General features: G+C 35.4%; 1 protein-coding gene across 7 annotated transcripts in view; it reads left to right on the top strand.

The window, feature by feature from the left end:
* CNOT4 (CCR4-NOT transcription complex subunit 4) overlaps positions 1-25,456 on the top strand; it is a 136,928-nt gene that overhangs the window by 52,696 nt on the left and 58,776 nt on the right. For 6 of the 7 annotated variants that reach the window (XM_072777336.1, XM_072777334.1, XM_072777335.1 and 3 more), the window contains exons 2-4: positions 6,388-6,653; positions 17,538-17,735; positions 24,869-24,955. In XM_072777336.1, the coding sequence (XP_072633437.1) occupies positions 6,480-6,653; positions 17,538-17,735; positions 24,869-24,955 (459 nt within the window). In that variant the 5' untranslated portion in view covers positions 6,388-6,479. Of the gene's footprint in view, positions 1-832; positions 961-6,387; positions 6,654-17,537; positions 17,736-24,868; positions 24,956-25,456 lie in introns of all 7 variants that reach the window. The other variant, XM_072777333.1, reaches the window with a different exon arrangement.

Raw genomic sequence — 25,456 nt, 5'->3', positions numbered from 1 at the left:
CCTTTTTTTTTTTTTTTTTTTTTTGTACATTGATATCTTAACCTTTATGAAGGAGACTTTAATTCTTAGGTAGGTATTTTTCTATAACATAAGTAAGCTTTCCTCCTGTTCCTAAAGGTAATACAGACAGTCCTGAGTTCCACAGTATATGTATATTCATGGTATATGTATACTGGTACTTTGGCCCTTAATTTAAGATGGGGAAGAAGTATTGCTGTTGATACTTAGGCAGTCAGTTTACCTTGCTTTTTTACTGAGTAAACGGTCCATAGCTAGTATTCAGTCTTTTTGCCTTTTTGTAGTTTATTATATAAGTAACATGCTTTGTGAAATAGCTACCTAATATAGAAACAGTGGACAACGTAGAGTATTTCCTACTTTTGAAGAGGGATGTCAGTCATAAAAGACATACAACAATTTATTCCTTTTTTGTTCATTATTCATTCATCAAATGAGTGAGTACTTACTGCTTACCACCATCCGTATTGTAGCTGTTTTATATACCATCATAAATATGATGTACCAGGTAATTTCTCTGTTCTCCTGAAATTTTCATTCTAGTGAGATTGGACTGGTTGTTAAATAAGAATTTTACAGTTATAAAACAGTAATTAAGTAAACTATAAATGGTGTAGTATTGTACTTATAGGTTTTTTATTTATTTATTTTATTATTTTTTTTTTTTGTACTTATAGGTTTTTTAAAATGTTAGTTTATAGTTCTATGTATATATCCAGTATTTGGTTTTTATGGACATTTAAGATGCTGTTCTGATACTCTTCAAAGTGTGTATGTGTATTTCATATCTGTAACTTTCCATTTTGTGTTACAGTGTATTTTGGTGTACAATATATTCAGAAGTAGAATTTGCAATACAGTGGAGCTGTATCATATACACATTTGCCTTATGGCAAAATGAACTACGAGATTGGCAAAAAATTAAAGGACTAATGACTTTAAGTAAGGAACCAATACTTTAAAATTTTTCTCAAAAGGGCTGTTTATTCTATACTCCATTTAAGTGTGTGTAGTGTATATTTTATTGATTTTTTATTATAACATTAATCTAAAATTTGTCATTTTAAGTATTTTTAAGTATATACTTTAGTGGCATTAATAAGTACATTCACAGTATCACACTTACTATTTCTAAAACCTATTTTTACCATCCCAACCAGAATCTATATCCATTAAGCAGTAACTTCCTATTCTCTTCCCCCACCCCCACACCCCCCCAGTAACCTCTACTCTTCTTTCTGTGTCTGTGAACTTGCCTATTCTGATACTTCATATCAGTGGACTCATATGCTACTTGTCTTTTTGTGACTGGCTTATTTCACTTACTACAATGTCTTCAAGGTTTCATCTACATTGTAGCATGTATCAGAATTTTATTCTTCTTATGGCTGAAAATACTCTCTGTGTACACTATATTTTCCATTCATCTGTTGATGGACACTTGAGTTGTGTCCATCTTTGGCTGTTGTGAATAATGCTGCTATGAACATTGCTATGCAAGTAATGTTTTAGTCTCTCCTTTACAGTTTTTTGGGTATATATCCAGAAGTGGATCATATGCTAATTCTCTGATTAATTTTTTTAGGAACCACCAAACTGTTTTCCACAGCGGCTTCAGTACTTTACATTTTACAGTATATTTTTATATATTTTTTGAATAGGGTCCTAAGCACAAAACTATGTATGCATCACTTTATGAGAGATTTTTGAGCATGGTTTTGAGTACATGATTTTTATTTGTACTTCACTACATGGGATGTGAGCTCTTTGGCATTTCAGGAGCATTATTATTTATGTCAATTTATACTGTGTTGTGGCATTAGTTGCAGTTGATAAAAAGAATAAGAACTTGGGTAATGAGGTGGAGATTTTCTGTAGTATTGACATTTTTATTTTTATTTTATTTTTTTTTAAGATTTTATTTTTTTAATTTTTATTTATTTATAATAGTCACACACAGAGAGAGAGAGAGAGGCAGAGACACAGGCAGAGAGAGAAGCAGGCTCCATGCAGCGGGAGCCTGACGTGGGATTCGATCCCGGGTCTCCAGGATCGCCGCCCTGGGCCAAAGGCAGGCGCCAAACCGCTGCGCCACCCAGGGATCCCGTATTGACATTTTTAAAAAGTTCATTTTCACTTTTGGAAATGTGCATTTCATACACACAAAGATATGTAGCTGTGACTTAAGTGATCATAATTTCTGTCTTACCATGTTGGAAAGGGTATGGGTAGTGAAGCTGGTGGTCTTAGTTTTTAATATTGTGTTTTAACACTTAGAGCCAGAGTTGGTACGTAGCTTTAGTTTCACCTTTAAAAAAGGGGGTAATGTGTTCTTACTGAGTATCATTGTGAGGATTAGATAGTATATGTGAAAGAAAAAAAATTTTTTAATTAAAAAAATAACATCTTTCTCTGTCTTATACCTTTATAAGTCTTACTGTTTTAACTGATGTTGTTTTATTTTAATATATAGATATTTATATAACTTCTATATAATTTAATATGAATATTAATATTTGTGAAATAAAATTATTCTTCCCTAAACGAAAATTTGAACTAAGGTATTTAGAGATGAGAGAGTTTATTTCAAAGCTTATTTTATTTATTTATTTAGTTATCTATTTATTTTTAGAAGGTTTTATTTATTCATGAGAGACAGAGAGTCAAAGACATAGGCAGAGGGAGAATCATGCTCCCTGTGGGAAGCCCAACATGAGACTGGATCATTGACCCCTACGTGGGTCATGCCCTGAGTAGAAAGCAGACGCTCAACTACTAAGCCACTCAAGTGTCCCTTAAAGCTTATTTTAAAACTTAGTTCAGTGGTGTTACATAAAGGAAATTTTTCTCTACTTGAATTTTCATTTAATTTTGCATGTCTTAGCATTTTTCAGATGAATAAATTGAGTCCCAGAGTGTTTGAGTGTCTTACCCAAGGTCATATAGCTATTTAGTGGAACAGATAAGGCAGAAATCAGCTTTTACCTTGTATTCCATCCAGTGTTCTAGCACATTAGACTTCCCTCTTATGTTTTACCAGTTATGTGATTACTTTGGCAACAGGTTTGCATGGCATCTCTCTCTCCGTGGTACTAAAAGTGTATAAAATACACTTGGACTTGTATTAACCATCTCAAGGGACTTCTTGATGTTTCCTTCTCTTTCCTCCCTCTACACTGGAAAATACATACCCTTGAAGACCTTTTAAAAAATTTTAGGGGTACCTGGGTAACGCTCATTCCATTCAGTTAAGCATCTGCGTTCGGCTCAGGTCATGATTTCAGGGTTCTGGGGTTGAGCCCCATATTGGGTTCCCTGCTCAACGGGGAGTCCACCTCTCCTCCCTCTCCCCCACTCCCCTTCCCCTTCCCCTGTTCATGCTCTGTCTCTCTCAAATTAATAAATAAAATCTTAAAAATTTTTTTAAAAACAGAACAATCAAAAGCAAAATTTCAATATGTCATCTTTTATTTATGGTAATTTACTAGAAAGCATTTCGATTCAGAAATCCCAGCTGTTTACTTCCTAGCATCCCATAAATTACCTTACTAAAACTCAAGCTATTGTTCCAGAAGTAATGTCATGTAATCAAAAGCACCTTTAGAGGTATAGATAGCACCCCTTGATTAGTTTCCTGTTGGTAGAAACTATGTTTGAGTCTGTGTTTTCTACAGGTATAGTTTGGGATATTCAAGTTGGAAGAGCTATTAGAAGTCAGCTCTAAACCCCATTTTATATATGAAGAAACTGATAGTAGCAAAATTGAGTCTGCAAACCAGGACTCCTCAATTGTTTATAGATACATATGCCATGTCTTTTAAAAAAATCTATTTTGGAATAGAGTTATAGGAACGTAACTTATTTTTCTTCTGATTATTAAAAGTCAAATTTAACTTAATTTTCCAAAAGGAGATGAAAATAATTCATACGGATTGGCATTTGAAATATAAAAAGAATATTTTGTAACAAATCAGATAATACAAATTTTTCTAAAATAAAATTTTGAAAATAAAATTAATTTTGGAAATCTTTCCTTCATTTTGTCTTTTTTGATAAAGCAACATTTTGATGTGTAACCCTTCATGTGCTTTATTTTCTTAAACATATATACATACAGGGTTTATATATTTATGTGGAAGTAATTATTCATGTTAGTCTCCAGCTTGAGTAATTTTTTATTTTATATATTTTAAAGATTTTATTTATTTATTTGAAAGAGACTGTGAATGGTGAGGAGGTGGCAGGGAGGAGCAGAGGGGGAGGGCCAAGCTGACTCTGCACTGAGCCAGGAGCCTGTGGCAGGGCTCAGCCCTACTGTCCCAAGATCATGACCTGAGCTGAAATCAAGAACCAGGTTCTTAACCTGGCAAGAACCAGTGCTTAACCCACTGAGTCACTCAGGCAGCTCTCCAGCTTGCTTTAAAAAACAAAAACAAAAACAAAAAAACCCACAACTGTGTAATAGGCATCTTTAAACTCAACACATCCAGTTTATGGCTTTCATTACTTAATGATTTTCCGACTGATGGACAGTTACTTTGCAGTGTTTTACTGTAGGAACAGTGCTGCAAAACACAGAGTAAAGTACCTGGTGCACAGGTATGAGTATTTATGTAGGGTAGCTCCAAAGGTGGTGTGAAGGAAGGCATGGTTAGCCGGACCAGTTCTGGGGCTAAGATTTCTGGGAATGAATCCAGGCTTGTACCACTTAAGAGCTGTGCAGCTTACGGCAAGGTACTTTCTGTGGTCTTCTTTCCTACAAAAAAGGACCTTAGATCAGTGATAATCTTACTTTCTGAGGAGACTAACTTCTTTGATAGGCTGATGGGGGGGGGGAATGCTATCTCACTATTTACTAATTAAAGAGGTTGATCATTTTGTCATATGTTGTAATTATTTGTAATTATTCTGTGAATTACTCATCGCTTTCTATTCTCATTATGTTGTTTGACTTCATTGCCGTTTTAAAATTGCTTTGTGACATTTGTTTATAAACTCTGGACACTGACTCTTCATTATATATAGTGAATATATCCTTCACTCTTTTGCTTGCCTTTAATTTTGTGTTTTCTTCATTACTAAGTTGATCGTATCTTTCTATGTAGACCTGTCTTTAAGGTAGGTAGACCAGAATTTTATTATTATTTATAAACTGGTCTATCCTTACCATATTGATATGTAAATGTCACTGTTACCAAATACTAAAATCTCATAAATTCCTGGTTCTGTTTCTAGAGTATTTAGTTTCTTTAATCTTTTGTCTATTTTTGTACCCATGTCAAATTTTTAAAATTACTTTAGCTTTGTAGTTCAGTATCTGCTAGTACAAAATCCCACATTCCCCCCCTCCACCGCAGAAGTTTCAAAGCAGTTTGCCCGCATTTACTCTTTAATGTAAACTTTAGAATCAGTTTGAATATGTTAAAAAACAAACACCTCTGTTATTTTGATAGGGATTGCATTGACATATTTTGGAGGCTAAAATAGTGATTTCAGTGTAACATTTTAATTTACCATTGACTTTAGCCTAAATTGTTACATAAAGATTGTCAACTCCTCATAATCTAAAACGATAAGTTATTTAACTTTTCAAAACAGTCTGGAGTCTGGAATCTTTTTGGTTTCTTCGCCCTTCCTGTTTTTTTGTAGGGTTTTGTAGGATTACCATAGAAAAATACCTTTTTTTTTTTTTTGCATTTATTTTTTTAAAGACTTATTTATTTATTCATGATAGACATAGAGAGAAAGAGAGAGAGAGGTTTTTTTTTTTTTTTTGCATTTAATATGTGCTTATTTTACCAGAAGTTTCCATTGGCATAATAATACAAATTTGGTTGTAAACTATTGGGTTCTATGGCGTATTTTTTTTTTTCAGCTCTAGTCTTTTCTGTGATAAAGGTTTGATACTAACATGTTATTATAGGTGACTGAAGCCTTTGTGTTTCTTTTTAGGTTTATTTTGTAAGCACATTTATTTTCTGACACATTTTAGAATACTGTGATACTCCTTTAGTTATGTGGCAGCATTACTAGCTTTTAGGTCAGAGATAAGGCAGTTTAGAGTATATTTTAAGGCTGTATATTATTTATTCCCCCAAAATGTGCTATGATTAGATACTAGGTTAGTATTAAATGTTTTATGTAAGAAAGGAAGTTCTTTTGTATTTCTATTGAGTCTCAAAGATTAATAATGCTAGACTTTCTATTTTGACATTCATTCTGAATTCATTCGGATTCTCAGATGTTTTGAGAATCATCTGAGATGATAGCAAAATTGGTTTGATTAATATCTATACGATTTTTTTGATAATATGATTTCCTGATGGTTGAAATGCCAGTAAACAGTATATTTTGTTTCTCCTCATGCAGGTCTTTGAAGTTCTACAGTTTAGTTCTCAGTGCTGAACTTCCTTCTCCCTTAAGTTATTATAAACTTTTGCTGCTGTTTAATAAAAGTGAAGATGTCTCGCAGTCCTGATGCGAAGGAAGACCCTGTGGAATGTCCTCTTTGCATGGAGCCCTTGGAGATAGATGATATCAACTTTTTTCCTTGCACCTGTGGCTATCAGATTTGCCGATTTTGTTGGCATCGAATTCGCACTGATGAAAATGGGCTTTGTCCTGCATGTAGAAAGGTAAATAACTCCAAAGTAACTTTGTGTACAGTTTTTTGTTTTGTTTTGTTTTTGTTTTTTTGCCCCTTGCAAATGAGTAAGTAGGTTAAAAAGAATCTACAAACCTCAGATGATTTTATGTTTAGCATTATACTTTTAAGGTAATAATGAAGTAGAAAAACACTATATGACCTTGGTAAAGTCATATAATCTCTCTGGTTGACCTTTAGAGAAAAAAGTAGAAAAACTTTAAAGGTAAAACAAAATAATTTTAGTAAAATATTTATCAATAAAAGTGTGCCTTTCTGGAAGGCCAGGGAAGTGTGAAGAATCTGAAAGACAGTTGGTCATTAGGGTCAATTTTGAGAAAGAAGCATGAGCTCAAACATATTCAGGTAAGGCTGCTGAGAAAGATAAGAGACGTGGTGCTTTTAATATCCTAAGGAAAATATCAGTGCGGTTGCTTGAGTGTTACATTGGAGCAGCGTATGCATCCAGCCTAGCTTTTATGCCATGTAGTGGAGATAGCTGCTCTCTCGCTGGAACACTGGTTATAAATTTGGGTCAGAGCCTTAAGGTGGATGGAGATACCCTGGAGGAACCAAGAGGTTCCTATCCTATCCTATCCTCAGAAGATGAATTATTGATACATGGTATCTACCAGTTTGTCCTTTTTGCAGTTACAAAAGAGCATCCTGCAGTAAACAAATAGCATTTATAGACTGGCTAGCAGAGTTATTACAGGTACAGATGTGCAAGAACCAAGAATTAACAGATATTTCAGGAATGCCAACGTTATAAGAAGAAGAAGCACAAAAAAAAAAAAAAAAAAAAAGAAGAAGAAGCACAAAAATCATTAAATAGAAGAACCAACATAAGTAAGCAAACAAACATTTAAAAGTATCATTGGAAAAAAAATAAAAGTATCATTGGTGCTTCTCAAACAAAAGAGAATTTCCTATCTATGTAAAAGGAACATTTTTTAAAGTTCAAGAACAAATTTGTATATTGGAAAATTTTGCTGAACGTTTTTTTTTTTTTTTTTTGCAACGTATAGTACAAAAAGATAAAAAATAGTATGAAAGAGAAGTTAAGCAGCATAAAAGATCTGCTGGTTCTTATTGGCCAAGAGAAGCTACAGAAGCAGTGAAATAGGATGAATAGAAGACGGGTGGCTCAGTGATTGAGTGTCTGCCTTCAGCTCAGGGCGTGATCCTGGGGTCCAGAGATTGAGTCCCGCATTGGGCTCCCCACAGGGACCCTGCTTCTCCCTCTGTCTGTGTCTCTGCCTCTCTGTGTCTCTTGTGAATAAATAAATAAAATCTTAAAAAAAAAATAAAGAATGGAAGGAAGAAACAAGGAACCACTAGAAGAAAATTTCTCCTGAAAAGCAGTTGTCCTTAGAAGGGCTGTATGAGTAAAAGACAAGATGACTGAAAAAAATCAACCTCTGTTAATATAATTGTAAAATTTTAGAATTAAAGACAAAGTTCTAAATTTAAGCTTATGGGGGAAAAAATCCTTAGATGACAAAGGAACAAGAAGAAAACTGAGATTACTGTTTTTGTCTTATAACAGTAGAAAAGAGAAAATCATTGAGAGATTTGTTTTTCCAAATTTTAAGGATAAATAACTTTGAAGAATTCTCCATTTCATTTAGATGTAAAAGCATAATAGAACGTTTTCCAGACAAGGATTCATAAGGTTTAATATTCATTATACAGGGCAAGTAGAAGAGCTGGTGACCATAAGGTTTTGGACTGAGCAACTGGAAGTAAAAAGGGCCATGGACTGAGATGGAGAAGACCTCAGTAGGAATAGGTTTTTGAGAAGATTAGGAACTCAGTTTTAGTCATGTTAAGTTTGAGATTCCTATTAGAAATCTAAATGGAGAAATTAATTAGACAGGAGAATGTTCCAATTTGGTTCTGGTATGGAAATATAATTTTTTTTAAAGATTTTATTTATTTATTCATGAGAGACACAGAGAGAGGCAGAGACACAGACAGAGAGAGAAGCAGGCTTCATGCAGGAAGCCTGATGTGGAACTCGACCCCAGGATCATGCCCTGAGCCAAAGGCAGATGCTCATCCTCTGAGCCACCCAGGTGTCCCTGGAAATATAAATTTGATAGTTAGCATATAGTATGTTACTTATAAAGTAATACTGAATGAGGTCATGAGAGAGGGTCAGTAGAAAAGATGAGAGATTGGCTAAGGAGGAGCATCAGAGTTCTCCAACATTTATAGAAAGAAAAAATCCACATTGAAGAATTACAAGGCAACCTCCTTTAGGGTTTCCAAGTTAAAATCTTTAGCTGAGGTGGTTATTGTTAAGTCAGACCAGGAGGAATTTTTTTGGTTTCTTGCTGACTTAATTTAACTAGAACTGCTAGAATTTCTGCTTGGTCTCTGACTACTAGACCTACTGGCTGGAGGGGGTCATAGACGGCAGACATTGAGGCCATACAGAGTTTTGGCTTAGCCTCCCCACAGAGTGTGCTGAGCGCACTGAGCATGTGTAGTTACGAAACTGCCTATCCCAGTCAGGGACCAGCAAGTCTTTACGCCTCAGTGGTTTTATTAACACAGAGGGAAACTACAAGTGTTGCCCGATGCCTGGAAGAAGACTGTGAAGCTGCCATTTACACATAGCCCTACCCTGCTGGGAGATGGCCTGCAGAGGCCACTCTGTGAAATGGCAAATCAAGATGACTTAAGTCAACTTGGAAATGCAGGTGGGGTGTTGGTTGAAGCAAGCTCTGGTTTGAGCTCATAAATGAAACCTGCTTGTTTACTTAAAGGGGCCTCTTTGCTTTAATAGTTTTGAGAAGCAGAGAGGTGGGCAGGTTTTAAAAACCAAGACAGTTTAATGTTTCTGTTTGGTCCTAGTTGCTGAGCCTAAATGGATAGAAGGACCCTCAGTGTTTCCCTAAACAGAGGCACAGGCTGTCTAGCCATCCCTTAGACTGTGTTTATATGTTCTTTCAGTGCAGCATTTCTGAGAGAACTACCTGGTGGAAACAGTAGATGTGGGAACACAGGTGGTGTACTGAGGTAGCATCATACAGCTTTGACTCGCATGGAAACTGGACTGGCCAAAGAGTTGAAAACTTTGACAAAATTACATTATTTTCATCTCTGAAATAATGGGGGATATCACATCCATGAAACAAGAACAGGATAGTCTAAAAAAGTTCAAAGAAGGATAAATATGTTCTGATAATTATAATAGCAGAAATAACAAAGAAACAGTTTGGAGATGAATTTGAGAAAATTTCTTTAAAAGTAGTGCAAAAAGACAAAGGAAGTAGAATATTTAAGAGATAATTTTATTTGAAGATCAATCCAGGAGGTCAAGCACTAAATAAGTTAGTATTTTAGAAATAGACCACAGTAACATAGAAAGAAAGTTATTTTCAGAAATATTATTGAAGAATACTCCCAAGACCAAAGGATATATTTCTAGATTAAAAAGGCCTCTTCAAGTGCCAGGCACAAATTCTTCATTTTTAAGTAACAGAAAACTGAAAACAAAAGAAGTTCTACAAGCTTTCAAAGGGGGAAAAAAGTAGACCCTACATAAAGATCAGGCATCAGAATCATTTCAAAAGCAAGACTCGAAGGTAGAAGATACTTCTGATGGAAATTTATTTTTGTTCTGGAACTGCATATCTGCCTGTGAATTAAGTGTGAAGGTACATGAAAAACATTTTCAGACCTGAAAGGAAAGAGCTCAAAAAAATTTTTTTTTTACCTTCCATGCATTCTCTCTCAGGAATCTATCACAGAGTATTTATTCCCCAGCAACATGAAGGAATGAAGAAAAGAGAATGCATGGAATAAAGGAAAGAGGTGATCAAACATAGGAGCAGTGCAGTGGGATTCCTGAGATGATGGGAAAGAGGACAACCAATACAAAGTCTGGCAGATCAGAAAGTTGCAAGGGAGGAGTTTCTACAAAACTATACAATTGAGAGAATACTTGGTGTTTTAAAAGAGGCTTGTGTCTGAAGCTCTTTCAACATTTGGAGATTATGGTTGAATTAGTAATAAGCATATAAAGATCTAATCAGACAACTCTAGGGGAAGCGAAGAGCTGTACAGGATAAGAAAAATAACCCTGTTATGCTGCAGTGGCTTGGATATGTTGAAGGGCTTGAGATTTTTTTTTTCCCCCACACACATATATTTTTACTACAGAATCATTTGTAGAAAAGACTATCTGTTAACTATTGAATGGTTTTGAACTCTTTCTTAAAAATCAGTTGCTCATAAATGTGTAAGTTTATTTCTAGAATCCATCCACATCCATCTGCAGAGAATTGTTTCTAATGCCAATACCATTCTGTCTTAATTGCTCTAAGTCTTCAAACCTGGTATAATCTTTCAAATTTGTTATTCTTTATAGAATTTATTTTGGGCATCTGATACCTTAGCATTTCCACATAAGCTTTTTAATTAGTTTGTAATTTTGTGCAAAAAAGCCTAGGAGGCTGTTGATTGCACTTGAATAAACAGGTCAATTTGAGGAAAAGTGACATCTTGAAAATGTTGACTCATCTAGTTCCTAAATAAAATATATTTTTCCAGTTTTGTAGGTTTTACAAATTTATAAAAACTTGTTCTGTAGTTTTCAGCATATGGAGTAGTATAGCATGTTTTCTTGCATTTTTCTGTAACATGTTTTCAGAGCTTTGGCATGTGATATTTTTAAAATTCCATTTTCCAGTTCATATGTAGAATAATTGATTTTGTTAAATAGATTCCTTAGGCTTTTCTACGTAGATGATCATGTCTTCTGTAAATGAAGACAATTTTGCTTCTTCTTTTTCAGCCATTTTAAATTATTTCTCTTGGCTTACTGCACAGGATAAGCCCTCCAGTAGAACATTGGAATAAAGTGCAAAGAACAGATATTTTTGTTCTCAGTTTTATTTTATTTTATTTTTTATTTTTATTTTTTTTAGAGATTTTATTTATTTATTCATGAGAGACACAGAGAGAGAGAGAGGCAGAGACACACAGGCAGAGGGAGAAGCAGGCTCCATGCAGGGAGCCCCCCTTGGGACTCGATCCCGGGTCTCCAGGATCGCACCCTGGGCTGCAGGCGGCGCTAACCGCTGCGCTACTGGAGCTGCCCTTGTTCTCAGTTTTAGTGGGAAGGCATTGAGTATTTCACAATTAATGTATTACTGACTATGAGTTTTTTGTAGATGGTTTTTTTATCAGGTTGAGGACATTTTCCTTTCTTACTGAGAGGTTTTATCATGAGTGGGTGTTATAATTTCTTTTGAAATGACCGTGTGTTTTCTTTTTCATTCTGTTGAAATGGTGATTTAAATTGTTTAATTTTTGAATCAACCTTCCTTTCCAAGGATAAACCTCATTTGATCATGATATATTACACTTTTTATTTTCAATTTGCTAATGTTTTCAGAAAGATTTTTATGTCTGTGTCATGAGAGGTATTTATCTCTGGCTTTATTTATATTGTTTTTAGATTTGGTATCAAAGTAATACTGGTTTCGTAAAATGGGTTAGGAAATGTTTCCTTGTCCTCTATATTCTGAAAAAGTTTACATATGATTGGTATTACTTCTTTTTGAGTTCCTCCTCAAATTCATTATTTACCTGGACTCTATCAGAGTGTCTTTATTGGAGAGCTGTCTAGGGGAACTTGGTATCAAGGATTCCTCTATGTAAATTTCTGGAATTCTTTTGACTAGTTCCCTCTTTTTGTTATTTTGCCCAATAAATTTTATTTGCCTCAGCCTCTTCAGGTTTTGATCACTGTCCCCTCTGCTCAATATGATTGTTAGACCCTGCCAGGGTCCAGTTAGGGCCTGGAGAATAGAAAACTGGGACAGACACTCATGGTTTTCACCTGTCTCATTTCTTTTCTCTCAGCAGTCACAGATTTGCTGTTCATTACTTATTGTGTGATGTCTGAAAACAGTTGTTTCATATATCTTGTCTCGTTTTCTAGTTGTTTATGCTGGTAGGCCTGGTTTGTTACTCTTTCTGTCATGGCTGAAGGTAGAAATGTATAAATAACCTTTGAACTTTATAATAATGTAATTGTGAATGTTGATCTAACCAAAATTAGGGTGGAAGATTAGAAAGTAGACTTGCAACGTATGGTTAGTCTGCTTGAAAGAAAACTAAATTGTCAATTTGCATAATGTGATAATATGTAGAACTGAAAAATGGAGAAGTAGCCATACAAGCATCATATTTAATGATTTGTCAGTAAATGACAAAATAATCATCTAAATGAGTCTAACAGGATTATTCTAGAGAGAGGCAGCTGGTTCAGGGAAAGAAGAAAATGAAAGATTATTCTTTTCCCCAATAAACCCTGTAGAACTGTTTGACTAGGAACATATACAGAAAATTATCAGAGAAGCTAGGGAAATCATAAAAGAGAAGATATAGTAGTACTGGTATTAGTTATAATCAAATTCAAGATCAAACACACTTAAAAAGGAAAAGAGGAATTTTTTAAATTATTAAATGTCCATAAGGTCATCGAATTTTATTTACTTAACAGTAGAGCTTTGAGGTAGAATGAGCTGATATAAAAATACCATAAGAAATTATATATCCACATCTATAATGGAGAGACTTTTCACTTTTATATTTTAGAATTTGATACATGAAATAGACCAATAAAAAAAAGGAAATGGAAAATTTGAATAACACAGCAAGCGTATGTGTTTGTACATGAACACAATTTTGTGTAAATTAATAAAAACTTTTATTTTTTAACTTTATTTATTTATAAGTAAGTAATCTCTATACCCAATGTGGAGCTCAAACTTATGACCCCAAGATCAAGAGTCATGTGTTTTTCCAACTGAGGGAGCCAGGCAGCTCAGATTAGTACAAAACTTTAGAATACAAGTGCAGTGAGCACAAAAATGGACTGTTAGGGTACAGTGGAAATATTAACCAGTTCCAAAAAGAACTCAGTTATGTTCTTTTTATTTATCTGCTTAGGGTTTATAGAGCTTTTAAAATCTGTGTGTTGGTGAGTTTCATTAGTTCTGGGGCAGGGAATCAGCTATCATCTATTCAAATATTGTCTTTATTCTCTTTGCTCTCCTTTTGGGACTCTGTTACATATTTTTCAGATTTGTTTTCACTGCTTTTCATGTCTCCTAATCTCTTTTGTGTTTTTTTTTCCCTTAATGCATTAATGGATGATTTCTTCTGATCTTTCTTTTTGTGTTTGAATTTTTTTTTTAGGTCTAGTCTTTTGCTAAATATAAATATGTCGGGCAGCCCAGGTGGCTCAGCGGTTTAGTGCCGCCTTCAGCCAGGGTGTGATCCTGGAGACCCGGGATCGAGTTCCGCATCAGGCTTCCTGCATGGAGCCTGCTTCTCCCTCTGCTTGTGTCTCTGCCTCTCTCTCTCTCTCTCTCTTTCTCTCTGCGTGTGTGTCTCTCTCATGAATAAATAAATAAAATATTTTTAAAAAAAAATAAATAAATATGAATGTCTATTGAGTATTAACATTTTGCCTTTCTAGATGTAATGTTTGTTCTGTTTGTTCTCTTTTCTTACTTGATATATTTTAAATAAATTTTTGTACCCTGTACATACTTTCAAGTTTATCATATATTTGTTTAAATAAGCATTACTGTTTTAAAATCTATGTCTAATAATTCCAGTTGCTGATGTCTGTGAGGAATGTTTCTACTGGTTGATGTTCATGTTGTTTTATTTCTTTATGTGCTTGGTTATATCTATGCCTGCTTCCTGGTTGTTGTCACTGAATTATTTGTAGGGTTGTCCAGGGCCCGAGGTAGATTTGCCCTTCTCTAGAGAAACTTTGATTTGGCTTCTGCTGGATCCATGAAATGCCATTAGGGATGCCTCAAGCATATGGTCGCTGTTGGGGCCAAGTATAAAGGCCTTAGGTCTCTAGGAGGTGAATCTTCCCTAAGGTTGGTTTCAGCAGCTTCTTCAGAATGTTTTTCTACTATCCTCATTTTTTGTATCTTGTTCTGACCTCTCTGTAGTTTGTTCTTATCCTGAGACTGAAAGAGTCTTTGGGGGGCAGGCTGGGTCTCAGTTTACCATGGGTTTGAGCTCCCCAAAGACTCTTCCCTTGGGCTGGCCTTGAGCTTTGAATGCTGACCCTCTCCTCATATGTTGTTATTCAGACTTTACACTTATCTCTCTGGATTTTGACTTTTATACAGAAATTGTCTTGGGACTTCCCCACTGTGGATCACTATTGTTTCTAAGGTCCTGGTTAAAAAATAAAACTTTATATTGTATTTTTTATTGTTTCTAGGAGGAGGAAAAGTTAAAGCTGTGAATATATTTATTGGAAAATGAAAAACAAAAAATTAATGACCTAATTTCCACATTAAGAAACAAGAAAGAGTAGTAAACATTGTGACAATGGAAGCAGGGATTAAGCAGAATTTGATGAAATTGTTATACTTCAGTAAAAGCTGGTTTCTCTGAAAGACTAATAAAATAATCAAACTCTTGGCAAGTCTGATCAGAAAGTAAAGAGAAAAGACATAGACATATATTGAAAATAAAAGCGGGACCATAATTACACATGTGAAAGAAACTGACTACACTAGAGAATATAAAACATTGTAATTAATAGTTCGGCAGTTTATCATCAAATTAACACTATTAAAAATATTTTACACATTAAAACTGGTTCTCTACAGGTGCCATAATTTCCATTAGTTTGACAGCACATTAGTAATATATTTACAGAAAATTTTCCTGCTTATACTTTTTCATTTGATGTTACATTCCTAGAAAATTAAGTTTAGTATACATGTTTTAGTCAAAAAGTAAACCACATGCATTTTTCATCTTCCAGTTTTAGTCTTCCTCCCTTACTCATCTCTTTGTATCAGCTTATTAATTTTATGTCATTAGGTTTGTGGAGTAGGTATTTATGGTGGTATGTGTGTGGTGGAGCACTGTCATGGAATGTGTGTTTTTCCAACTTTTTCTGGAACCTTTAGAAAAGTTAAGATTTTTTTTAAAGAAAAATTAACCATGTTAAATTCTCAGTTCTAGAGAGTAGCTTGGTGTTCATTTGGGAAATATTTATGGAGTGCCTAAAATGTGCACTACTAGCTTTATATTTCATCCTGGAGAAAGACTTCAGGTCATGCAAAAGTCACATGAGTTACCAAGTCAGCTGTTTTATATGCCTCCTACTCACAAGTAAGTTGGAGTATGCCAGATAGGACCAATTAGCTGGCAGATTCAGATTCTTATTTTATTTTATTTTCAGATTTTTAATTGTGGAAATCAAATGATATGGGTGCTTGTGTCCTCCAGGACCACTAAGAATTACGTCTGATTATTTAAAAACAGGATTTTTGGAGACCTTATGATATTACCAATAGAAGCTGAGGAACATAAAGAGAAGTCTCACTTTCTTAATTGCCTTCGACACTAATCTGAGTGTGTTCACAAATTTGAGGGGTTTTATATTTTGTGTTTTATTTACGTATGAAAAGTTGAAAGTACCTTTATGTTAAAAACATAGCAAGGTTTCAGGCTTTTGAATACTCTTTCCACTCTACTTCCTTTCTACTTTTTTTCTTGATGACATCATTTCTCTTATTCCCTTTTCCTATGTTCTGATAGGCACAGTTTCCTACTTCTGGGATCTCTTCATGTCCACTTAGATACGTGTATTTAATATGTCCCATCTTTCATCTGCTATTAACTATTTATTTATATTTTCAGGGGCGGGGAGGGGCAAAGGGAAAGAGAGAATGTTAAGCAGGCTCTATGCCTAGCACAAAGCCCAATGCAGAGCTCGATTTCACAACCCTGAAATCATGACCTGAGCTAAAATCAAGAGTCAGACATTTAGCAGACTGAGTCAATCCAGGCACCCCTATTTTTTATTAGTAGTAATAAGGACACGGTTTTAATCACTTTATAAATGTATATCTTTTCTAACTCTTAGAGAAACCTTCCTTAATAAAGTACTGTGATTCCTATTTTGCAGAAGAGATGAATGAGGCAGGCAGGTCACATAACTTATAGCCAGTGTCTCTCAGATAGTAAAGAGGAGCCAAGATTCAAAGCCAGGCAATGTGATTCCACAGCTCTTATTCAGGCCACCAGGGTAGCCTTGGCATTAGCGTAGGAATGAAAACAATATTGTAATGACAAGAAAGGGGAAAAAATTATAACAGTGTAATTGCTAGTATTTATTGAAGGATTACTGTGTGCTAGACATGACAGTAATGGCTTTATAAGAGTTATTTTACTTTTACACCAGCCTTTAAGATTATTTTCATCTTACTCTTGAGGATACTGAGGTATAGAGTTTCATTAACTTGCTTAATATCCACATGGTTAGTTAGTAAGTGTTGGAAACCAAAGTTAAGCTCCTGACCCAGAATGTCTATGGATTGTTGTTTATATGCCCATTTATGTTCTGTTTAGATTGGCAATGAATTAAAGAATAAATACTTCATTAATTTTCTGGCACATAGTAAGTTTTCATTAAGTATTTGTGAATTGTAATATATAAACCTATGTTTAGATGAGATAACTTACACTCCTTGCCTCTTACACAGCATCCTAGAAGCTTATTTTTCCTGTCAACTCTGCTAGGCACTATAGGGAATACCATAATTGTATTTTTTAAAATTATAGAACCTTTGGTGGTGTTTTATGTTTTATAAGTGCTAAAAGTAGTCTGTGCTAAAGCTCAAAAAAATAAGTGTTTTAAAAACTTTATTTTGAATGTATTAAATAAAAATATCTTAAGCAATTAAAAGATTTAGAAAAAGGAGTGTAACAACCACATACCCATCATCCAGAATAGTTGTTTATCCATGTAGTTTATTTCTTTCCTTATTTAATGCTAATTTCTGTGTTTGTTTTATGCTTAAAGCCATATCCAGAAGACCCAGCAGTTTATAAACCACTCTCCCAGGAAGAATTGCAAAGGATAAAGAATGAGAAAAAACAGAAGCAGAATGAGAGAAAACAGAAAATATCAGAAAACCGCAAACATTTGGCTAGTGTACGTGTTGTACAAAAAAACCTTGTCTTTGTTGTAGGACTGTCTCAGCGCCTAGCAGATCCAGAGGTAAGTCCTCTTCTGTTTTCGTTCTCAACTTGACATTTTTTTATTTTTGCTTGTCTTATTTGGAAATAACAGCTGACCTTGCCTATTAGCTGGATTCCCCTGAAATTATTAAGACTTAGGAGAGAATGGGAAATGATTTTTTAATTATCTCTAGGAAACCAATGACCACTTGTGATCTTAGGCAGGTTCTTAATCTTTCTTGGCCTCATTTTCTTCAGTTGTGAAACGAGGAAGTTGAACTAGATCTCTGAAATCTCCTTTAGTGCTAATAATCTGAAAATTGGTTAATGGTTCTTTTTTTGCTATTCTGGCTAATGTGTGACATGACTACTGTGTTTCTTTTTTCTGTATAAAGAATCACAGTGGACATGCAGTTACATGAACCCACTAGAGATCTGCATTTTTTAAAAATCCTGTCTACATAGTGATTCTTGGTTATTGAACAATAATAGAACTGCTGCTATGCTGTACCATCATTCTTTATTCTTTTATTTTAAGCCAATTTTGGGGAAATAATTTGATGAAGGAAAATAATGGACCAGGTTCTTTGTCATTTGGAGGCAGGGGAGACCCTTTGTTCATTACTTCTTTTTTCTTTTTTCACCACCTGTGTTATCAGAGTATGTTGACTTCATAACTTTGCCTGATGCCCTTGGTTGTACATCTGCTAATTTTTAGTTTCTGATGTATTAGGAGGTACTGACTAGATTGATGGCAGAGCATGTAGAAGCTGCTTCAAGCCAGATAGTTTACTTCAGTAGGAAAGAGTTGGATTTGGGGGATCTGCCAAAAGTGCTCCTTGAGAAGGGTTTTGAGTCATGCTCATCGTGGTACCCCTAAGAGGGAGGATTATAGTGAAAATGCCGAGGGAGGTGGAAATCTTCACACTTGGCTAAGTGGGCAAAAGGCCCCAGAGGAAAGAAATTTAAGGAATGTAAAAATTGATTTTGTAAAGGCAATTTAGAGAGAGTAATACATATTTATTAAAGATGAGTTTACTATGTATTTGAGTCTGTGAAGGGCTTCAGTGGAAAAGAACTTAAGGGAGACCATACTAAGAAGACTAAGAAGCCTTTATCATTGGCAATAAACACAGAGGCAGCTCTAGAATTACTTGGACCTAAGTCAGGGGATACTGGCTTTAGTGGGCGGCAGGAGTCCCTCTGGAGACCAGGTTCTTTCCAGAGCCAAAGGGAGCTGATCTACAGTTCTACAGGAAAAGACTTCAGGAAGACTTGTTAAGGATGAGAGCTCATTTTAGGCTATGACTCAACCTCAGCAGCCAGTTCTTTTTTGTTGTTTTGTTTCTGATTCCTCCGGTGGACAGAATCCCACTTCCCTGTGACTATTTTCCTGAACACTACTACAGCTTTACACTGGTCCTTCTGTCTTCCCCTTTCAGCTCTGCCTTTTTCTCTAACCAGACAGCGTTTCCCTCTGCAAGCTTTTTTTTTTTAATTTTATCCGTCTCTTTTTATTCTTACTAATCTTATTGATTAGAATCTCCTGAACCTGCTGTTCCGGTAAACTAATGGAACTTTTATTTTGATTTGACAACTCTTGGATATGCATGTACCTGATTTTGCTACTACATCCTGGGTCCTATCACCTATAATACTGGAGGCATATGGGGAGCAGCGCCCAAAAATTAAGCCATAGTCTCAGTCTGATGTTTGAATTATAGATTTCCTACCTCCTCTTTAGATTCTGTGATTTGTTTTTATTTACTTAACAATGGTTTCTTATTTCCACTTCAAAAGACAAGACTCCAGTAACATTAATCTGGAGAACTGCTACACAGAAAAAAAATTAATCTAGGTGGTAACTAGTGAGAGAGGTTTATCTTGAATCTCAATGTGCTTTGAAAAAGCACTCTACTTGTTTTATCCTTTTGAAATCCTCTCTTGGTGAGAGGACAGCGAACATTTTTAAACATTGATTTCTCTCATTTATTTCTCTTGAAACCCTAGGAAGACCAAAGACCAGTGTTTTATTTGTTCAGTCCTACCACTTCTAAATAATAATATCTTAACAAATTCTCTTATTTTATTGTATAATCTTTTCAGTTTGGAAGACTTAAAGTCAGCTCTATTAGAAAATTTGAAGTTTCAAGTTGTTGTGTAACTTTCAGGTCAGAGAAGATCCTATTTACTTATTTTTGGATGATGAATAATTTGATATTTGACTAAATTCTGATTAGCAAAACAGAAGAGTTAAGGCAAAATTCAAGCTCATTTTGAAAATAATATTTGTGCATCAGAAAACTTAATACCAAGATTGATTGTCAAATCAGTATTCATTTGTTGATCCATTAAAAAAAACTATTTTATTTTTTTTTAATTTTTATTTATTTATGATAGTCAGAGAGAGAGAGAGGCAGAGACATAGGCAGAGGGAGAAGCAGGCTCCATGCACCGGGAGCCCGACGTGGGATTCGATCCTGGATCTCCAGGATCACGCCCCGGGCCAAAGGCAGGCGCTAAACCGCTGCGCCACCCAGGGATCCCCAAAAAAACTATTTTAGAAGACGGGGTAGATAGCTAGAGGTAGTGATTAGAGGTAATCATCTTCTAAGTCCTGAAATTTCAGATTTGCTGGAACCTAATTCATTCATTTTGTAAAGTAACTCTTGAATACTTTCCATATTTTAGGTACTTTGATGTTGGAGGTAAAGTAATTTAGCAAGCCAGACACAGTCTCTACCCTTAACTAATTTATAGACTATTAAGACAGAGTTTAATTACTTTTAAGTGTGCTGAACATTTAAAACAGGGAAGTGTATTATATGTTCTGGGGAACATATAATAGTGGGGAACTTGGCTAATATAGAGATCCACAAAAAGCCTCCCTAAGGAAAGGATACTTAAGAATTACTAGAGACTGGCTAGGAAGCATATAAGGACAAGAGTGTCCCAGGTATATGGTGGTCTGAGAGAGCAGCTTGTTTGAGGAACTAAAAGACTTTAAAGACAGAACCAGGTTGTTTTACAAGTGAGAAATTGAGGCATAGGGAAGTTAAATGACTTCTCTGGAATCACGCAGCTGTTTCATGGCGGAGGCAGGACTAGGAACCACCCCCCTTCCCTTTAGTTTTAAAGGTCCTATTCCAGTATATTTTATGCTGATGATTGGTCTGTTGTTCATCCATTCCCCTAATTTATCCATTCATCCTTCTGTCTGCTTATCAAGTTTTTTATTTTGTCTCTAATATCCATGAACACTTGACTGTGTTCCCACAGAATATATAGGAAGACATTTTATTTTATTTAAAAAAAATTTTTTTAGGAAGACATTTTAAACATTACACATGCCACTGGGCATTTAGAATTCTGTCATGTGGCCTTTTATAGTCTATATTAGTATTCAGGCTGGCTCACTGTAAAGCAAATACATGATATTTAATATATGAATAATGTGGGGGTATGCAGGGTGCTTTACCAACTCCCCATACTTCTTAATCACTAGAATGCTGATTTGCTAGTTGTATGTTTACATAGGATCTGCAGTATTTAACTTAACTTAGAAACTTTAAATATTTGAATTTCCCTTGCCTGGGCAAGCCATTTCTTATCAGCCATAGGCCATTTGCTAATATTTTGAGGCCCACCAGTGTTCCTTATCCAAATAATTCTTGTTGTTCAATGCTAAAAGAGTTATTTTTCTGTAAACATTTATTGAGTACCTACAATGTGCTGGGTAGTATTTAAGACACTGAGTGTACACCAACATAAAGGTAGTCCCTGCTTATTTTCAAACGAACAGTATAATATATGGGAAGTGCTCTGTGCTATGGAGGCACAAGAGAGAGCACTCGATCTTATTGGGGAGGTATGTGCCCTTCCACATACCACATTTTTGAGGTAAAGTGTTTCTGGTACAAGCACTCTACAGATTCTTCAGGATGAGAAAGATCTCAGTCTGCGAGCGATTTGTTTGGCTGGAGGGTTAGAGTGCAGTGGTGACAGATGAGACTGGTGAGGTTATGATTTTCAATCTTATCAGAGCCAGTACCCATTTTTAAAAATGTTTTGTAACACTCTTTGATTTTTATGAAGTGACTCCATGAAATAAAGAAATAAAAGGCACTAAAAGGGAAATAAGTATAAAAAGACTATCTCTGCATGTTAATTTTGGATACCACTACTCTAGAACATTGCTACTCAAAATGTGCTTTCTGAGCTGGTAGCCCTAGTATCACCTAGGTGCTTATTAGGTAAACTCAGGCCTTGCTTCAGAGCCACTAGATCTGAATATGCAATTTCACTAGATCCTCAAATGATTTGTATGCAATTCAAGTTTGGGAAGTACTGTTTTTAAGTACATAATAAAATAATAAGATGCTCACATCTGTGTGTAGAATCAATGTGAGTGTGACACCTACAAAGGCAGATTGTTACAGTTATATATGTATTGGTAACCCAGGTATATGAAAAGCCAAAGATGTGATTTTTTTTGAAGTAACTTTTCGTGTAATCCTGAAAAAAGCACTTGGAGTCTTTCCTTAATTACATATTATTTTCTTTCCTATAAATTCAACACATGTCAGAACTGTAGGGAACTACTTTGAGTTTATATGTAATGTGGAATTTGTTTCTAAGTTCACTTAATTATAAATAGGCTTCTCAGCTACACGAATGTCTTATAAGACATTCAAAAGTTGTGCAGGACAGTTCTTTATTGTGCAGGAGGCAGAGCATTGTAAGCCATTCCTGGCTCCCATCCACTGAACATAAGTATTACCTCCCGGTCACTTTGACAACCTCCTCCTGTAAAAGCTCCCACAGATTTTTAAAATGCTCCCTTGAATGCTGCCTTCATTGAGAGCTGCTACCATAAACTCAGATGTGATTTGAGATGCTGATACAGAACAATGTATGACCAGCCTGAACTCTTTGAAGCAGGTATTTCAACTGTGAAGCCCTTTGCTGAGTTGGTATGCATCAAGTTAGATATTGAATGCAGTTTTAAACTCTACCAGCCAGGGAGCTTTTCAAAATAAACTCCTCCCTACTCCTCAACCCTGAGACTTTGCAGTATACAACCTGAGAGTTATTGCCTTTGCCACTTAATAGTCTCATTTGTTTCGGGGGATTTGGTGGAAAAAAGATTGAAAACCAATATGGTCACCTCATTTTATAATCCATTAAAATTGGCTGTAGAAAACAGAACAGCCCTATACTTATAAGAACCAAAGTAGGGGATCCCTGGGTGGCTCAGCGGTTTAGCGCCTGCCTTCAGCCCAGGGCCTGGTCCTGGAGTCCCAGAATTAAGTCCCACATCAGGCTCCCTGCATGGAGCCTGCTTCTCCCTCTGCCTGTGTCTCTGCTTCGCTCTTTCTCAGTGTCTCTCATGAACAAATAAATACAATCTTAAAAAAAAAAAAAAGAATCAAAGTAAAATGTGGTAAAAATAATGATATTGGGGCACCTGGATGGCTCATTCGGTTAAGGTCTGCCTTCTGCTCAGGTCATGATCCCAGGGTCCTGGAATTGAACCATCACATGGTGCTCCTCCCTGTGCAGCAGGGAGTCTGCTTCTCTCTCTCCCTCTGCCTGCTGCTCTCCCTGCTGGTGGTCTCTCTCTCCTTCTCTGTCAAATAAAGTCTTTAAAAAGATTATTAATTGAGGGACGCCTGGGTTGCTCTGCAGTTGCCTTCAGCTCAGGACATGGTCCTGGAGTCCTGGGATCTGCTTCTCTCTCTCTCTCTCTCTCTCTCTCTCTCTCTGTGTCTCTCATTGTGTGTCTCAATAAGTAAATAAATTTTTTTTAAATTATTAATTGAAAACTGTTAAGGATTAATGATACCTCAACCATAGACTCACAAAGCTTTGATTCTGTTATGCAGACCATATTAGCTAAGCTGTAAGTATGTGAGAATGTTATCAAATTAGAGTGGAACGAATACTTTGCACACACATGGACAAGTACACTCAAAGTTTTCCTTGAGAGAGACCTTGCTATTTGGGAAGACTGTAGGAACAGTAGGTCTGTAGATAAATTCTAGGAAAAGAACAAAATTTAATTTTTTTTCAAAATTTAATTTTGAAGTAGTTGTAAATTACAGGAAAGATTTATGTATCAAGTTACATATTGGTCAAATTAGCCAAAGTGTGAAGTCTGTAAGAGAAGATAAGTGAATGCTTGTAGTGATCACAAAGTAGAGGAGGTGACACGGGTATGAGGGGGAATAACCACTGAGAAGTAATCACATAATAGATTGAAAGAAATATATAAATTTGTTTTCCTCATTTTTTTCCATCCATCATTACATATATGTTATTTACCAGGAGAAGGGAGGAAAAAACAGATGATCAAGAAGTGGTAAAATTGACACAAAGAAGCTAAGTACACACGTACACAAGTGATAAAGCATGAATCCTAAAGTTGAGGAACGTTGTTACCATATTTGCTATTTGTAGCTTTAATGTAATATATCAAATGTTATATAGAATAGATTAATGAGTAAAGACTGTCCTGTATGTCTGTTCTTGAGTTTCTGTCTCTGCTTAATACATAATTATTTTGGTCATTGTTTTGAGAATTACTTTTTCATAAGGATCATCTGTTAATGAAAATGTGGTTAAGATATTTGATCTGTTTGGTGTTAAGAACACTGTGAAGATAAGATCCCACGTATTATTGGTGCAGATATTAGAACATAGTGGATAATACCAAACTTAGAGAATCTTAGTTTCCATGTAATGGGCCAATAAAAAGTAACTTTTAAACTCTGTTGATGATTTCCTGTAGGTTAACCATACAGATTGTAATTAGGAAGTTTTTATTAATAAACTTTAAAGGGATGCCTGGGTGGCTCAGCAGTTAAGCATGTGTCTTTGACACAGGGCTTGATCCTGGAGTTCCAGGATGGAGTCCCACATCGGGCTTCCTGCAGGGAGCCTGCTTCTCCCTCTGCCTATGTCTCTCTGCCTCTGTGTGTGTGTGTGTGTGTCTCTCATGAATAAATAAATAAAATCTTAACCAAAAAAAAAAAAAAAAAGAAAAGGAAAGAAAGAAAAAGAAAACTTTAAAAATTATTTTCCTTTCTCTGAAGGGGGATGCTGTATGCCCCCATTATAAAGAGAACATTGATGAATATTGGGATACATTATACCTTATTTCTTCTTTTATAGGTTTTGAAACGACCAGAATATTTTGGGAAGTTTGGTAAAATACATAAAGTTGTCATCAATAATAGCACATCATATGCAGGCTCACAGGTAACTAATTGTAGAGACTTTTGCTCTTCCTCCCTATGGTCTAGGCTTGACCTGGGCAGTTCAGAAAGAAAATTTGCTTTCTGTGATGAGAAAGCCTAAAGGTCAAGGATTTAAGCAGTGTAGTGACCTCTGCTGGTGGGATGGGGGAATTTCTGGTGCTCATTTGACTTCTGGACTTAACAGTGAATTAATAGTAGTAAGAAATAGTAATACAAAGTTTAGGTGATGGTTTGAGGGGGAGAGGGAATTGAGTCCATTATCACACAGTGTAATAATTAAGTGATGATTTCCAATTATTTTCAAATATTGAAAACTTAGTAGAGCATCTTTGTTATGCTGGTATCAGCAGTTAGAATACTCTTGCAAACTGCATTTATTTTGGGGAGACCATAATTTGACAAAATGTCTTAAAGCTTTATTTTTTAAATCTGACTTTCAAAGTTTGTTGTAACCTTGACAAGCCTGTCAAATGACTTTCAAAAGATAAATACAAATCCACAG

This window comes from Canis lupus, chromosome 15 (assembly GCF_048164855.1).
Source record: "Canis lupus baileyi chromosome 15, mCanLup2.hap1, whole genome shotgun sequence".
In the NCBI taxonomy this organism is placed as follows: domain Eukaryota; kingdom Metazoa; phylum Chordata; class Mammalia; order Carnivora; family Canidae; genus Canis; species Canis lupus.
The sequence above is the reverse complement of the archived record's forward strand: the minus strand, read 5'-3'. Positions and strand labels throughout refer to the sequence as shown.